Below are 18,064 nucleotides of genomic sequence, written 5' to 3'. Positions count from 1 at the left end.
CCCCCCCCCACCCGCCGCCCTCTGACGTAAACTGGCAGTTCATTCCGGGCTGTGATCGGGGACATTCGAGAACAGACGTGTTCTTGAATGAAGCCCCAATATCGAGGTTATAAAAGAGACAGGTTGAACGGATGCTGCTGGTATACCAACCAAAAAGAAAAAGAAAGAGCGTGAAAGAGAGAGAGCGAGCGAAGATAGGCACGGCGTAATGACGTCACGTGCCAGGATAGGCTCGTCCAATAGGACGCGCCTATTCTTCGAGAGGGTGGTGACATAAAAGACGTTTCACTAAAAATAATTTCAAATATTTTTTTAACGCATGATATTTTGGAGGGGAGGTTGTTTAAATTTTATTTAAGGCGTAGAATGGAAGATATATTCCGCTCACCATATAAGTTATTTGTAACATACTGCATATGATATTAAATAGGTCAAGGGTGCCCACAGGCGAACCGCGAATCCTTAATAGGGTCGAGGGTGTTAAACGAACGAAATAAATAGCTATATCAATAAATCATATGGGTAATTGTTGACAATTGTATACAATTATAACATTATATTTTTAAAACATAAAGAAAACAGCTGATAATAATAAATGACAATAATGCATTATTCTACCTCCCACTACTGCTACTACAACTAATAATAGTGTTAGTAAAAATGCATACAAATAATTAAAAAACGATTTAAATATTTTTAAAGAATAAAAATAATCAAAAGGAATAATACTCAAATTACACTCATATGATTTTTTTTGTGATGATAATAATAATAATAATAATAATAATAATAATAATAATAATGAAAAATACAGTATTCATTCGTATTTTTACCACTGGTGCTATGACTACTACCTTTGATTACGGGCTCTGAAACATTTGTAATCTTTTTTTTTTCTTCTGATACTACTTTTATTTCTTTACATTTAAATGTTTTTTTTAATTTCATGTTAAAGTGTTTAAATGTTGAAGGGTTTGCTGTTTCTTTCGTGTTTCACTCTGTGAAAGGCACTGCAAAAACAATACAATCCCCGAGCACATCACACACTGCAGCTAATATTCCAATCACGTTGTGATTGTGAACAGCAACATATGAGAAACACATCAGTACAATGCATTGCAGTTTGAAAAAATGCATGCATACTCTTCACTCATCTCTTATTGTTTCGTAAATAATTCTCACGTGCCAGTCAACAAATAGGCACGATTTATGTGTGTACACAGATACATCAAATTAGAATATAATTACTGAGGATGGAAGCGACCTAATAAAATGAGAGACTATGCTTAATTATGAATAGGTTTCTAACATCCTAGATTTGGTTTTGGCGAGTTTAGTGACCTTCAATTTTCAGGCGCGCCAAAATCCCTTCTCGATGTAATCAATGGCGGCACCTATTGGTCACAAGCGGAACTGCAGCATGCTAAAAGGCCGGACAAAGGGGGGAAAAAAACACCACGGCCTTCATTCCTCCGCAGTCTGGCTGCTGCCACGCCCACTGTCAGCCATTTCAATGAATCCTTTTAATGTAAACACGTTTAATAAGAATCATACAAATACAGTATGAGCTATAATAGCTGCGTTATAGATTTAATCGAACGTACTCAACGCAAAGCCAGCCGCCAGTTGGAGGCCTATTTACACGGCTTCTGATCCCAAACCAATGAACTCTCTTTTTTTTTATCCCGAGAATCATAATTATCGCTTTTAGAAAACCATAGCTGCAATATAGAAATGAAATTGATTTCACGAATAGATACAATGTGTGCTACAGCTCTCGTTCTTTTTTTTTTTTTAGCCAATTCAACGAGTCAAAGGCACTTTGAGAATGATCAATTCATTTGCACGAGCACGAAAAATGATAACGGATGCTGATCATAGGATTAAAGGTAGCAAACCTAAATTAATAAACGAAATACGTGTTTTATCGTCTATAATATCGTTTTAATTATAAACGGATTTAAACTTGGAACAATAAATTCTACCATAACTCAGAATAAGAAGGTGACGTCGGGAACGTAGAGTGGTAATAATAATTACAATAACTATAATTATTTAGCATATGTCTTGAGATATTATTTTCCTGTAGATTTTAAATATTTGTAAATTGAAAGATGTGGAGATAGGCTTTTCATTAAAAAAATGTTTTAATGGTGTACTTTATGCATTTGGAAAAATTCAAGAATATGCTGAAACTACGCAGATTTGTGTAACATTTTAAAACGTAACAATACACACTATTGTAAATTAAAATACAAATTCAATAATATTTAAATAGATTAGGTTTAACCACTCTAACCCCCCCATCACTACACAACATTGAGATAATTTGTAATGTGTATTCATTATGATTTTACCAAAACTAATAAGAGATCCTTTAAAAAAAAAATACACCAATTGAAAAGAATTCTCACTCTTAAAATTATGTGGCAAATTTCTTTGAAGATGGGAGAAATTCAAACAAATTGCTGTTCTTTTAAAATGTTTTTCCTTTCATATTCACATAAATCATCTTAACGTGTCTTAAATCTTATAACTTGTGGTGCATTGAAAGAGAACTATTACTTGACTTTAGAATCCTTGTAATGCTTTGACATCATAATCTCTGGTTAATGTTGTGTATTTTCATACACGCTTTGTTTTCAAATGTGCTATCAGATGTATTTGATGTGAGGTGATGGTAAACAAACACATCATTCAGGTACAAGTTGTATGCCTAAAATGGGCAATAAATAGGACAGATACCGAGTCAGCACGCATGAGCAGGCCGACTCTTTATGTCGAACTCAAATGGTGAGTAACAATAATAATGACCCCATTCAAGTGGACACCTCTGGGAATTATAATGGCTCCCCTTCAGAAAAGAGGCTTGACCCGAGATGTAGGATGTTGCATGGGAAGTCCACATATTTGCCTGCACTCCAAACCACACCGGATTGTTGATTAAGATGAGCTCATTTCTGGTGAAGTTAGAAAAATGCTGGAATTGTCCCATCTCTCTCCGTCCATTCACACCATTAATTTCATTTTGAATCGGGATTCAGGCAAGCACCCAACATTTCTTGGAAAAGAGCTTTTTGATTTATGTTTCTTTCATGTTCTCCTTTGTTAATGCACAGTTTAGGTACAGTATGTCGGTGATGCATTATAAGTTTGTGTCTGTAATTTGGGTTTTGAGCTGAAAAATCAGTTATCTTATGGACAGTTTATGGCTATTGATTCTATGGTCATATATGATGCATTGTAGTCAATTTGGGTGGCTGATTTGGGAAAAACGGTTGCAGGAAAGCCTGATTAAAATGAAAAGAATTCCTCCAGTTTTCTGTCAAAAGTATTTTCATGAGAATAGAACACAGAAATGAAACATTTTCAAGGTCGCAGGTAGCAATAAGACGACAAAAAAATGTGCCAACAAAACAATAAATGAGGTGCAAGACAATTTGGTTGAATATGAAAAGTGAATTGTGACATATTATATAAATTGTGACACAGAAGAGCATGTATAGTAATGTACCATGCAGGGCATCGGAACCCACAGCTTTTGGGCCATACAGAACATGGGGTGAGGCAACCAAATTGACATTGCAGTTTTCTGTTATGCTGCTGTCTGAGGACCCAAATTATTTATTCATATCGTTTAAAAGTGCAAAAGTGTTGTTCTTCAATTAGTTACCTAGATTGGTTACATGATGTATCATACGTTGTTTTCTTCCAATATAACAAGTTGAATGTGTTAGTTTTTGCTGCCCTCTTTCTGAATGGTGCTTTCTATGAAACAAATCAAATAACCGAAATAATAAATGCAGGATAATGTGCGAGAAATCTCAGGGGGAAATAAAAACACAATAATGAAAACATTGAATAAAAGAAGAAAAAGGGGGAGGCCTCACAAAATACAATACGAATATGGAAGATGAATGTATTTCCCTTCCAGTTTTTTTCTCTTCCAATATAATCATGATCACAAAATTGCTGTATCACATGAGTATAAAAACCTAGTTCCAGCCTGTCATACGATTGTCATAAAACCTCAGAGAAATTGTTTCAAAAAAGAAGCCCACAAAAATGTTAAACACAAACACATGCTGATACTATATCATGATTAATATTCTTAAGGCTCACAGCCGACTTCATAAAAACTCAATTGTTTCCCGACAAGAGAAAAAGATTCACACACAAAACTATTCACACAGATTGCATAAGAACTGAACCAGAATAGGTAAGAACACCTGTGAGCTCACCATTCAGTGGTAATAAACAGCCAACTTACACTTTGTGAAGGGATGCCGACAGTGGTTAAAGAGAGGAGATGTCTGCTCATCCCTGGCCACGTGCAGACCAGACTAGTTTTTTTCTTGAGGCTTTCCTGGTTTAATTGGAGATGAGGGGGCTGAATTTTATGCAAATGAGCGCCGGCATCAGTCTGGCTGGGTGAAAAGGAGGGGAGCAAAAGGGCCAAAGTCTCGCCTCTTTTCCCAGGCAGTTCCCTCGGTCAAGTTCAAGCGCATTCAGACAGAATTGAATGCAGACGGCAGATTGATTGGGGGAAGGCGGGTGGGCTATGGAGAAGAGGATGGAAGCATGGGGGTCTGCACAGGGCGTAAAACTCATGTAAACATGGCAATTCTGGGTCCTTTCAATTTACTCCCTAACTTTTTTTTAGATGAATTCAGGTTGCTTGTCTTAAATCTTCAAATATGACTGAATGTCAAACATGCTTAATTTGGCACAAATTTCATGGATATACACAAATAAATGGCAGGTCTACACGATCAGGATTTTGGAGCCAATCACCAATTAGTGAGTTTAAAAAAAACGATAACTGATCACTGATCTGATCAGATGATGGACCAATCTATTTAAACAAATTATTTATTGTACAGTCGACCTCCCCTATTCACGGATTAAGACCAGCCCGGCCTATGTAGATTATATATAATTGATGTGTCCATCCATCTATCCATTTTCTAATCTGATTATTCCTCACAAGGGTCACGGGCGTGCTGGAGCCAATCCCAGATGTCTTCGGGTAGTAGGCGGTGTAAACCCTGAACTGGTTGCAAGCCAAGATTTAAAAAGTTGCCTATTTATGAGGGGGGAAAGTCAAAATGTTAAAAGAATAAAGTCCTATTTTTTTCAAGAAAAAAAACTTTCACATTCTTCACAAAAATAATGGTGTATTTTGTCGGGCTCAAAAGTCTTAGGATTCCATCCATCCATCCATTTTCTGATCCGCTTCATCCTCACAAGGGTCGCGGGGCGTGCTGGAGCCTATCTGTCTTCAGGCAGTAGGCGAGGGACACCCTGAACCGGTTGCCAGCCAATCGCAGGGCACACAGAGACGAACAACTATTCCCGCTCACATTCACACCTAGGGAGAATTTAGAGCGTTCGTTCAATCAACCTACCGTGCATGTTTTTGGAATGTGGGAGGAAACCGCAATACCCAGAAGAAACCCACGCAGGCATGGGGAGAAAATGAAAACTCCACACAGAAAGGCTGGAACCGAACGATGAACCTTTGCACTGTGAGGCGGATGTGCTAACAGGTTGACCACCATGCTGCCATAATTTATGTATAATTGAGAAAACAATATTAGCAATTAACCCTATGAATTCTCTCCAAAATGCTGAAAAAAAACATTCATTATGGGGATAAGGTATAATTTTGTTTTTATAAAATTACATTTTTAATAAATATCAGGGGAATTTTTTTTAATTCAACTGTTTATGACGAGAAACCCTGAATTATGAACAATGGTAGGACAGAAGTTACGTAATGGAGATGTTGTTTTAAAAATTCATGAAGATTTCCATCTTCACGTGCTACTGTGGGCTGTGACTTTGATTAAAGTGATGAGAACAAACCTTATGACGAGAAACCCTGAATTATGAACAATGGTAGCACAGAAGTTACGTAATGGAGATGTTGTTTTCATAATTCATGAAGATTTCCATCTTCGCGTGCTACTGTGGGGTCTGTGACTTTGATTAAAGTGATGAGAACAAACTGAAAAATTTGACAAGTACAGTACGTTGTATGTTTAGAGTCAGTTTTATGAAGAACAGTTTTATGAAGCGAGAGCGGTTACTTTCGCCGTCGCTCTAGAATGGAGCATGGCTGACCAAATAGAGTGCACTTGGAAACTGTCGCTTCTTTCTCCGACCAGTTTTCATTTTTAGTTTATATTCTTTACTTTAACCAGAATCCATCACCGTACTGTGTCCAAAGGTAGAGCCGGGTAGCTTTACACCTGTTGCTGCCTGTGACCTCTGACTTCTTTCTCTAGCTACCAGTAGCTAGCCGATAGGCTAGCTAACGCACTGAGTGATATAACAGCGTGATAAGACTCAATGTGAAGTGGACTGATTGTCCAACTTAAAGTTAAATTGAAAAACATGCTTTTGTTTTCATTTTTTTGGTCAATGTTGACGCAGATGCTTCGCCTAGTTAGCATGTTGCGCCAATGGCTAACTCCGTGGCTCATGCCACTGTTTGCATAACAATTTTTGATAGCAGAACATCATAACTGATCTTATATCTTGTTGCTTAATGCTGTAAACTGCTAAATGGCACTCGCTGTATAAACGCAATATCACACAAGAAATGTTGTGATGTTTTACTGTCTAAGCCAGGGGTGGGCAATCCCAGTCCTGGAGGGCCGCTATCCTGCATGTTTTCCATCTGTCCCTGTTGCAACACACCTGATTCAATTGTTCAGGCCTCGACAGAGCTTGCTGATGATCTGATCATTTGAATCAGGTGTGTTGGAGAAGGGACAGATGGAAAACATGCAGGATAGCGGCCCTCCAGGACTGGGATTGCCCACCCCTGGTCTACTCGTATCATCATGGCTGTGATTCATTCGTAGACACAAGGCTGCAGGCCGTTATGATATTGAGACACTCCCTCTCAAGTAATATTGCTTAATTATAGTTTTTACACAGGTTAACTTCTTTTTATACTTGCGTTAGTATTAAAAATGACATTTAAAAATTCATTTTACCTCCTATTCGTAAAAAAATTAATAAAAATATGTATCTTGCATCCATGTTTGACACATTTAGGTGATGAGTTTCCTTACTTTTATGCTCGGTGTCATTTTCACAGGCTTTTAATCTCATCCTGTATGTGTTTCCAAGTTAAATAAATAAAATTAGTGTGACAGTGAAGGCTCTTCACAACTGTTTCCCACAGCTCCCCTTGCAGCATTTCAACAAGGCGCAGAAAAGGGGCAGCAAAATGAAGGAGGGAGTGGGGGGGGGCGGGGGGGTTAGGGCACCATGGCAACATTTGCATATATTCAAATCTGCCGTTGAAAGGCCACGCAAGAGGCCAGACAAAGGCGAGCCAATGGCGGGGCCGCATCCCCCCCAGACTCCCAGCAGCACTCTGGGACAGACGCTAGGAAGGAGTGTGGGAACCGTGAGGCCCCCCGAGCCAGGCGGTGGGAGTAGGGGAGCCACTTAGTAGCTGGCGTGAATTTGCATTTTATTTGTGTCCATTTCTTCCTCGCTAATTTGTGGCTGGCCACTCACTAGCCACAGATGGCTAACACGGGGATAGGATTAGTTGAGGCGATCATAATGGAAGAAGCTCTGTGTGTGTGTGTGTGTGTGTGTGTGTGTGTGTGTGTGTGTGTGTGTGTGTGTGTGCGTGCGTGCGTGCGTGCGTGCGTGCATGCGTGCGTGCGTGCGTGCGTGCGTGCGTGTGTGTGTGTGTCTGATTCACGCTCCTTGTTAGTGTTTTCATTTTGTATTTGTGTGTTTGAATTTGTTCCCAGTCAATACATGGCCACAAGTGCATTGGCGACTGTGACATTCCTTCAACGCCACCCCCATCCTCACTAAACCTATTCTAGTTAGTTCAAAACACCTTGTAGATAAGACAGCTATCTTTGTCATGAATATGCAGTATGTAAAAAAGCTTTGCTTTGATTGGATCCCTGCTCTCCATAATTTGAATATGGAAAACAACTTTGCTCTGTTGATGCTATATTTTGGTGTGTTGTGGCAGCCAAGCCTTTACACTGACATCACATTTTGATCCTTCAAAGTCGGCTCTGACCATCATTGTAAAGCAGAATTCCTTGGGCAGTGGTTTGTGTGCCGACTAAGAGGAAATGTGAGCTGAATTTAGACAATCATGTGATAGGGTTTGTCTTATACTACTGATGCGTTGTCGTAAAAGTGATGATGAAAGCCTTGAGATATACCTAGACCTGGATTTATCCAGATGGCTAATTCTCGCTGCAATTGCTACACTGACTGTTCATGCTAGCGCTGTGATGCAGGTGATGTGATGTCGTTAAATATTAAACTAATTGAAGCTATTGTTCCTCAATTCCTCTGAAGTTGGCAAATGGTATTTTTCCAAACTTTGTCGGGCTTGTACGACCACAAATTGGCTAGGCATACTTAAAAAATGAGTAGCAAATCTACTTCACAATGACACCTAAATCTATAGAGCAGTTTTTGAAAGGGAATGCCAATTTTTACACTGATGGTGTAGCGGTTCACTCGCCTCACTTCTGTGCAGGCAGTGTGTGTTAAGTCCCCAGTCAGTGAATATTACAGTGGTTGTGTTTTTCTATATTGATCTCCAAATTGTACCACTTTTGAACATTCAAAATTTTTTGCTGTATTTAAAGGGATCCGTTAATTATTTCGCAATTTCCAGCAGTAAAAAGTGTGATGTCTATTATGAATTTTATAACCTCATTATTTTCCTGTTCAATTAACACCTACAATTAACACATTTTGTCACTTACTGTCAACAGAAAATGGCATCACATGTCCTCAGGGGTCAGGTAACAATCAACCGCGGCTCATGTGACATTCGCAAGCTGGGACGTGATTGGTCATTACCTGAGCCCTGTGATGTCATTTTTTTGTCAACAGCAAGTGGCAAAATCCGTTTTTAAAGCAGTTAATTGTACATGAAAAATAATGAAGTTATCAAATTCATTATAGACAAAATAGGAACTTTTTAGTGCTAAAAATGGAAAAATTACTAAAGTATACATTTAAAAGTTGCCATTCTAATTAAAACCTAATCGGATCAATTTCCCCTTTCTTGCACGGACTAATTTGCCTCGCAGCTTCGCCTGCAGCAGTACCAACACCGATGCACTTTATACAGAGATCATGTTAATTTCATCTAATGTATGTTTACTGGTGCCTGCCTGGTGGTGCAAGGAAAGCCGCCAGAGATGTTACTTGCTGCTTCTCTCATCACAACGTCACGCTTTGGCGCCCAAATGCACAGGGCGAAGGATCAAGCACATCTTGCCGCAAGAGGAGCGCCACCAATTAGCAGCATGAGGGGATTCAACATTAAATTGGCAGACCACCCAGATAAAACGAACACATTTGAATAGGGTGAACAGATTTGGGTAGAAGGTCCTCAGAGGCTGCGACGGTACACCGTCGGAGGCCTCATGCATTAAAAAGGATGAGCTGACATTATAATGCATGTGCAGGCTGGCCGAGGGTGTTTATGTCTGCAATAACACAATAAAAGCCACCAGTGGCCAAACTTTTTAGAATAATCTCATATCTGTGTTCAGAGAATAAACATTGTAAATACGTCATTACTATGGATTGCAACCTATTTTGTAACAACAGAAGGGAAAACACTCATTTGGACTGAACATGTTTTCATGACAAAGTAGGATGTAGGGAAGCATATCTAAGACTTTAGGATGAATCATTTGCTTAATTCTCGTTTTCACCCAATGAAACGTAAAATGACTAGTGGAAACATGAAATTATGAGATTATTAATCACAAATAAGGTTGTGCAACATACTGATATACAAAGTGACATCACGAGAGGTTCGCCAGTGCAGAGGCTGTGTTTAATCCCATAACGGCACAAATGTCTATTTCTGGCTGCACGGAGCTACAAAAACACCCAGAAAAGGAAAACTCCACCCATGCGTACAGTTAGACCACGCTTTGCCCTAGACTTGTACTGTGCACAATAATTGGGCCCTGGATGTTTTTTTTTTTCGACATTCATTTGAAGTTTCTCACCAGTTCCATTGTATTTTTTATTCTTACTCAAGTAATTATTGGAGGACTACATTTGATCGCTACCTGTATCATATTTCTGTAACACTAACTTTACTAGAGTACATTTGGGCTATTGTAACCACTCATTTTAGTGCAGTTGGGTAACGGTGCCACAACGCAAAACATAGGCTTTAGAATTTGATGTTAATCTAGGTTAAGCATCAGAAACGTATAGTAATTTATCTGAAACATTAGCGTTGGGGATGTTTAAGGACTAACTATTGCACTCACCACCGGTGAACGCTTGTGGAAATAACGCAGTTTTAAGGAGTTGTAAATTACACCGCTTTCATAGAGTGCTTGAAGGCAACATTAGACTTCGCGGATTCATCCGATACTCTAATGGCAATTCCCCCGCCGTACGTTGGGGGCAGCAACATCTCTCGAGCTGCCAAAGAGTCTGTCACTTACGTCACAGAAGAGGAAAAAGAGGCTTCACATGTCCCTCCATCAGCTGTTGCCACCGCTCGTGAAGTCTCAGTTGCTCTTGGTCGGTGCAAGCACATAATTGGCGGGGAAAAAAAGATGGTAAGTTTATATACAGTCATTTTATGAATTGCAGATAGGTTTGGCACTGACGCCGTTTCGCTACGAGACCCACCGTGCTAATGCTAATGAGCTAACGCCTCAAGCAGCATTGACAGGTGCTTAAGTTTGGCTAAATTTAGCACGACAGCCACTTGCCTGCTTTATTCATTCACTCTTGGCATGTAGCACACTCTTCAAATAGCATGAATAACTGCATTAGTGTTTTTCTCCCTGACGTGATTCGTGAATTCCGTTGTGTGAGGCGAGTCTGGAATTAATTTACCTGCCGTGTAGCACTAATAGTGGTCCCAGGAAACACGCACACCCAAATATGGATTTCCTGTCAGTACCCTCGTTTAAGGCGCCGTTTCAGAGGGCGCTCTTTTCTTTACAAAAGCTAATTTTGACTAGTTCACATTCACTGGGGTAGCACTAGTGGTTAGCACACTTGCCTCACTGTTTGAGGGTTTGAATCTCAGCTCGTGGCCATTTTTAGGTACAGGTATACCCCGAGCTGGGATTGGCTCCAGTTTATCCGTGACCAATCTCCCAAATGAGAACATGTTTTATCGAAAATGTTTGGCAGGACATTTACTTTCTGTGTATGCACTGTCCCTACACTAGGCACTGATGGGAATCCAGCTGGTTGTCAGTTTGCTGACTGCCAGCATCATGCAGAGGATGGCGCCACATTGCTCCTTTGCACGTTGGCTCCTCTGCAACGGCAGGTGAGACACCGTCCACCCACTTTGGTGGAGGGGGGGGGGCAGACATCAGAGTTTTAAATTTTTATTTTTTATCTTTTTCTTGTGTTTTCAAGTCTGTTCCGGTTTAAACATCCGTCTGAGGGGGAGCTGTGTGCGTTGGCTGGGAAACAGATGCCCAAAACAAATAGGAGAGACAGGTGAGACAACAGACGTTGCAGGTGGGAATGTTTTCCTAACAATGCCTGCAGGGAAAGCCATGAATTCCAGCCACCAATTTGCTTACAGTACAGTCAGAGTCCACACAAACACCGTTTCACTGTTCAAACAAAAACATGTTTTTATTTAGTCACAAGCTTTTATGTGTCTCTGTTCCTTTCATCCACATTCAGTTAGTGATATGCATGCATGCATGTATGTAATATTCCACAGTTGTGATGTGCAATGTTTTTTTTTTTCATTTATGAAGTTGACAAAACTGTAATGCACTAGCTGTGCTATTACCTCTTGAGGTAAATTCAAGTTCTATTTTGTTGCCTTTTGTTAACTTGAATTCAAATTGAATGCCAGATCGCTTCCACAAAAAAGAGTTCTCTTTTGTCTCACTTCCCTCTCCCCAAAATAAGTTTTTTCATGTGTTTGATGGACTGAAATTTTCTTCGCAGGAGACAAAATGGAGAAAGCACGCCTCTCACCGTGCCCAAAGACATCGACCTTCACCTAGAGAAAGCTCCAGTCAACGCCATGGATGCCCTTGGTTGGACCAACGGTTCTCAGAGCAACATCAAACAACACCCACACACAAACACTTATTTCTTCTTTGCCTTTGTTTATTCGCTCTCAGTGCTGCGTTTCTTCCTGGAGTACCAGTGGCTGATTGACTTTGCCGTCTACGCCACAGGCGTCTTTCTTTTCACCGAGTGTTACTACAGTGTGCTGGATGCCAGCAAGGAGGTGAACATTGGCGCCATTTGGTGTGTCCTCACTGTTCTTTTCAGCATGTATCCTTGTTGTTGGCAATCTCAAAAACTACAAAATAAGCACTCTTTTCATGACGTACACTAATAAGAGCTGAATTTGCCTTGTGAAGTTATCAATACTCTGTTTTGGTGAACATTGTCAGAGACAAATTTGAATGAATTGAATGAATGAAATTTCCTACCTTAGTAGCAAAAGCAAATTCTGTATTCCGCAATACCGAGGCTTCCCTGTGTTTTGTTTTGTGTAAACGGCAACCTAAGCACAGTTTAGCAGGATCTCTGTGAAAGCGGCTTGCCACGAAGCAGCAGAGTTTTCTCTTAACCTGCACCCTTTAGCAAAGCCCTCCACATGCTCATGAGCCACTACTTCCGCTCGGAGGAAGGCGGAGAGCGTTCTGTGTGCCTCGCTTTCGGCTTCCTGGGCCTTTTGGTCGCCATGCTGGTGCTGGTGGTCCGAGAAGACTACCTGGAGTTCGGCTTGGAGCCGGGCTTCTCCAGTCTCTTCGACAACCTGGAGGTGTTCGCCAAGCAGCAGGGCTACGCCGACTGGTCGTAAGTCAACTGCTGTCCTCGCTTCACTGTTGGCGCTCATCACAACACCGTACTCTCGTATGGTGGTCAAGGGTTCCCGTTACCAAGCTGACGGTGAAGCTCGGGCTGGCCGCATTCTGCGCGTATGTTGGCGCCCTGATGGCATTTCCTGGACTGCGTCTGGCTCAGACTCACCTGGATGCCGTGCAGATGAACTTGGACCGTCCACTCATCCAGTGCGTGTTGATACATTTGAAAGAAATACGAGGGCACCCCAACACAATGCTCACTTAACCAATTTCTGTTGCAGGATTCTGTTGCACATGAGCTTCCTGTCTCCAGTGGTCGTGTTGATTCTGTGGGTCAAACCCATAGCCAGAGACTTCCTCGCCAAAGCCCCTCTGGGGAAAACCTCCATCACGCTGTGAGTACATACAACACATTCCACTTGCGGACAACCTTTGAATCAATTCGCCTGGCCTCGCAGGGTGTCCAGCGATGCCTTTGACAGCGTGCGGCTGTGGACCGTGGTGGCTCTGTGTGTGCTGCGGCTAGCGTTAACCCGCTACCATCTGCAGGCCTACCTCAACCTTGCCCCGAAGTGGGTGGAGCAAATGAAGAAGGAAGCCGGACGTATCGCAGCCATTGACATTCAGAGGAAGGTCAGACCACCACTTGAACTTTACGTTTAATTTCCTCCATTTTAGTGTGTGTTCCCGCATATGCATACTCCCCCTCCCCCACCCCTAAATCAATATATACCAGTAAAGACATGAGTTTGAAATAATCAATTGAATAGAATTTGTGTGTATGTGTGCCTCTCCAGGTTACACGCGTGTTTTGCTACCTGAGTGTAGTGACTCTACAGTACGTGGTTCCAGTGCTTCTTATCCTCTTCTCCACGCTGGCCCTCAAGGCACTAGGTTAGTAATTCCACCACACATAACACACCCACCGATCATTATCAAAGAAGGTAAACAGACCATTTTAATCTCGCAAACTATCATTTGACAGCAGCAAAAATATCTTTTATGTCCCTTGCTCATCCTGAAATTTGATGGCATTTCTTAAAGTGACTCATAATACACAAATTAATGTCAGGCATCTGTTTAGGTGCTTCAAAATTTGTGTACATTGAGGCTGTTCTGAGTCAAATTTGTCATTTGTCTTCTAAGTAGACTTACAGATTTACAATCAATGAAATTGGTGGTAATGGTGGGAATTTAGAAACTGTATGTGCCAGAAATGTGTGTATTTCTTATGGGACAGTTGTAACAGTGTTCACAGGTTCCCACAGAAACATGCACCTGTTGGTCTTTGAAGGAGAAGCACGAAAAAAATAAAACGGCATTAAAATGGTCACACATGCAAAACAAAAGCAATCGAAGTCTGAGGGTGCCTTGACACAGGCATGATATCTGCGCATGCAAAAATAAGTACTTGCAGTGTAACAACATGTAAAAAAATATCTCAATATATTTAATGCCCAGTAGATATTTTAAAAAGGATAAAGCTACATGAGCTGACATTTCAGTGACAGAGGTTATGACAGACATAGTTGAATTTGTTGACATTTGAATCAAATCAGGAGTGGTGTAAAACTTAAAAAAATACTAACCATTTTCTCTGAAACATTGAGGATTCCGGTACTCATTAATGTACTTCAGTCAGGCTATATTAATACATTTTGAAAACGTGTAGTTCAAAATTTGTTACTGGCGTCAGTGTGGTGCGCGGGCTCCCTCTAGTGGGGGGAAAATTAAGTCTTTTATTGTTTTTTTTTTTTTTTTTATTTTACTATTTTACCCTCGGGGTGAACTTTGCAGCCAAATGACTGAATGGTGCGTCGTGTTTTTTCTTTTCCAGGAGGATTTTCTTGGGATGGAGCAAGTGCAGACGTGAACCCCGGCGTAACGCCCGCCTCTCCGTTGCCCACGGCGGCGCCAGTCATCTCGGGCGCTCTGGACGAAGACGAGGAGTCATTCGAGGACATGGAGGAGGACATCCAGGTCACGGTGGCCCGCCTGTCGGAGATGTTGGCCGCCCTGCGCTCTGTCCTCACGCCGCTCTTCTTCAGAGGGTTCTTTGCCTTCTTCACCTGGTGGGTGGCAGCCTGTCAGGTGATCAGCTCGCTTTTCGGCATCTACTTCCACCAGTACCTCATGAACAACTAGGGCGCTTTTTGGACGCTCCCGAAATGTTGATGATGTCTGCTCAGGTGAGACCGGAGCCGGTCTTCTCGTATGAAAACACCCACCCCAAAAAAAAAGCAGCATCTTGCACCTGCTCCACAACTTTATGCAACATTTCAGAATCAAGCCTGCTGCTTTAAATGCTGCGTTGAACATTTGACGTCATACAATACTTAAGACCGCCACATACCTGACAACTCGGCCAAGCAGTGGTTGCATTTTTTTTCCCGTTGCCATGAGTTTGTGTGCGGGTCATTCATCAGGTGTGTCATTGAGTCACTGAGTATTTTTGCGTTTTGCTGCATCGCCTGGTGTGAGTGGCGGGCCCAAGAGAAAACTGAGAAGTCTGCACTGAAACGCTGCTCAACAACAGTATATTACTATGCCATCCCTTTACAAAAGAGTTACTAGGACTTCACGTAGGGAAAAAAATATGAATCCACCATGAGTTGTAATCTTACTTGATTGTCTTTTTTTTGTTTGTTTTAAGAGCAGTCTTTATTTAGAGGAAGAAGATAATCTCATGAAAACAAAAATGTTAATGTCACAAGAATAGTTATTTTAGGATAAGAAATTAATTGAAGGAGGAGGCAAATAATAGGTTAAAATCTACACAATTACGTGGCTTTTCCGTTTAAACTTAAGTAGTATGAAACGTGAAAATAATAATTTTCACTTTTACTATCAGTATTACATGATCAGGAGAAAAAGACACGTAGACATCTCAGGCATGCTCTTAATGAAATGATCTTACTTGTTACCTTATTCTTGTAATGTGACATTTTTGGTATCAGATAAAAATACAACTTTTTATCTTTATTCAAAATGAAACAAACAAACAAAAAAAAAACCACTAACTTGGTTTGGCTTTATATTATTGTATGGCCCATGAGCATGATATCTGGGTTTTGCGATGCTGTTATTTTTTATTTTATTTTATTGTGGGGGAGCAAAAGCTGTCAATTGTCACGCAGTTCATCTTTCTGCTTTTCAATGGTGACTTTGTTGGGATGACACAGCGTCAACAGTGACGCTACATACAAACCCCATTCCAATGACGCCGGGCCGTTGTGTTAAACAAATAAAAACAGAACTCAATTATTTGCAAATCATGTTCAACCTATATTTAATGCAATACACTACAAAAACAAGCTATTTAATGTTCAAACTCTGTTTTTAGCAAAATAAAATAATCATGAACTTAGAATTTTATGGCTGCAACACATTCCAAAAAAAGCTGCTATAGGTAAAAGGAATACAAACGTTGAGGAATGCTCATCAAACACCTGTTTGGAACATCCCACAGGTGAACAGGCTAACCGGGAACGGCTGTGTACCATAATTGGGTATTAAAGGAGCTTCCCTGGCTTGCTTAGTCATCCACAAGCAAAGATGGGACGAGGGTCACCTCTTTGTGAACAACTGCATGAGCGAACAGTTTCAGCACAATGTTCCCCAAGGTGCAATTGTAAGGAATTTGGGGATTTTATCATCTACAGTCTATAATATCCTCAAAAGCTTCAGAGAATCTGGAGAAATCACCGAATGTAAGCGGCAAGGCTGAAAACTAACATTGAATGCCCGTGACCTTCGATCCCTCAGAGGGCACTGCATCAACAACCGACATCAATATGAAAAAGGATATCAACACATGGGCTCAGGAACACTAAGGAAAACCTAATGTCAGTAACTACAGTTCGGCACTACATCCGCAAGTGCGACTTAAAACTGTACTATGCAAAGCAAAAGTCGTTTTTCAAGATACACTCAGAAATGCCGCCTGCTTCTCTAACATGGACTGATGCAAAGTGGAAAAGCATTCTGTGGTCTGACGAGTCCATATTTCAAATTGCTTTTGGAAATTGTGGTTATCGTGTCCTCTGGGCCAAAGAGGAAAAAAACGATCCGGACTATTATGGACGCAAAGTTCAGAAGCCAGAATTTGTGATGGTATGGGGCTGTGTTAGTGTCACTGGCAAAGGTGATTTACACGTCTCTGAAACCACCATTAATGCTGAAAGGTACATAGAGATTTTGGAGAAACGTGCTGCCATCCAAGCAACGTCTTTATCATGGACCCCACTGCTTATTTCAGCGTGACACTGACAAATCACATTCTCCATGTGTTAGAACAGCATGGCTTCATAGCAGAAGAGTGCGGTTGCTAGACTTGTCCGCCCGCAGTCCAGACATGTCTCCCGTTGAAAATGTATGGCGCATTATGATGACTGTTGAACAGCTGAAGCTATACATCAAGCAAGAATGGGAAAGAATTCCACCCTAGAAAGCTTCAACAATCAGGGTATTTAGTTCCCAAACGTTTATTGAATGGGGTTAAAAGAAAAGGTGATGTAGCAGTGGTAAACATGACCCTGGCCTGGCTTTTTTTGGGGGGAGGGATGTATTGAAGCTATAAAAATTTAACTTATTGTATTCTGTTTTTATTAGTTGAACACAACATTCCAACTTGTATGGAATTGGGTTTGTACTTTTTAGTGCTGTGTTATTGTATGAACAAGAACCGATTCAAGAGTGCTATTTTTGTTTTATTTTCATTGTGAGTGTGGTTGAATATTGTTGTTTATCTACATGTTCCCTCCAGATTTCCCAAGTGCCTAAAAGCTCAGGGATTTTTAACAAAACCTCCCTTTTATCGCTTTCTGTGACTATTTAAAAAAGTAGCTTATAAAGAGATTGAAATATGATTCATTTGCTGCATTTTTAGTTGTATCATCTTCATTCTTTTTGCATTTGTTCATTTGTTGGTGACACATTATGATATCCATTCCCAAAGGGGAATTTCTGAGTTGTGAAAGTGACTGTGCCTAGGATCAATGAAGATGTTGGAGTGTTTTGTTTTTTTCCTCTCCGAAATGTTTTTGAATGGTCTCGAGTCATGAAGATACAGCGGTTCAGATAATGGATGGCTGGATTAATTCATCTTCAATTATGTGAACTGTAACTGAAAAATGTTTTGAGAATTTCACAATGCATGGTTTGTATTGTCAATGTAGTTTGTTGTTGTTGTTGTTGTTGTTGTTTTTGCTTTTACT

The 18,064-nt window shown here is 40.7% G+C and overlaps 1 protein-coding gene across 1 annotated transcript; it reads left to right on the top strand.

Annotated features, from left to right (window-relative positions):
- Positions 1-10,423: 10,423 nt before the first annotated feature.
- tmem161a (transmembrane protein 161A) lies at positions 10,424-15,817 on the top strand. The gene is made up of 11 exons (XM_019897315.1): positions 10,424-10,604; positions 11,229-11,332; positions 11,425-11,508; positions 11,974-12,065; positions 12,153-12,309; positions 12,625-12,840; positions 12,912-13,055; positions 13,130-13,243; positions 13,307-13,481; positions 13,646-13,742; positions 14,686-15,817. The coding sequence occupies exons 1-11, from the start codon at positions 10,602-10,604 to the stop codon at positions 14,991-14,993; spliced, it is 1,494 nt and encodes a 497-aa protein (XP_019752874.1). The 5' UTR covers positions 10,424-10,601; the 3' UTR covers positions 14,994-15,817.
- Positions 15,818-18,064: the final 2,247 nt, after the last annotated feature.

The sequence above is a fragment of the Hippocampus comes genome, unplaced genomic scaffold, assembly GCF_001891065.2.
Source record: "Hippocampus comes isolate QL1 unplaced genomic scaffold, H_comes_QL1_v1.1 scaffold22, whole genome shotgun sequence".
NCBI classification, from domain to species: Eukaryota; Metazoa; Chordata; class Actinopteri; order Syngnathiformes; family Syngnathidae; genus Hippocampus; species Hippocampus comes.
Note: the sequence above shows the minus strand (reverse complement) of the source record. Positions and strands in the feature narration are given on the sequence as shown.

What these genes read in the sequence shown, in the direction of transcription:
- tmem161a (XM_019897315.1), top strand. An exon ending in AAAACAAATAGGAGAGACAG is followed by an intron (nt 11,509 to 11,973) that starts GTGAGACAACAG and finishes TTTTCTTCGCAG; the next exon opens with GAGACAAAATGGAGAAAGCA. An exon ending in GGGAAAACCTCCATCACGCT is followed by an intron (nt 13,244 to 13,306) that starts GTGAGTACATAC and finishes CTGGCCTCGCAG; the next exon opens with GGTGTCCAGCGATGCCTTTG.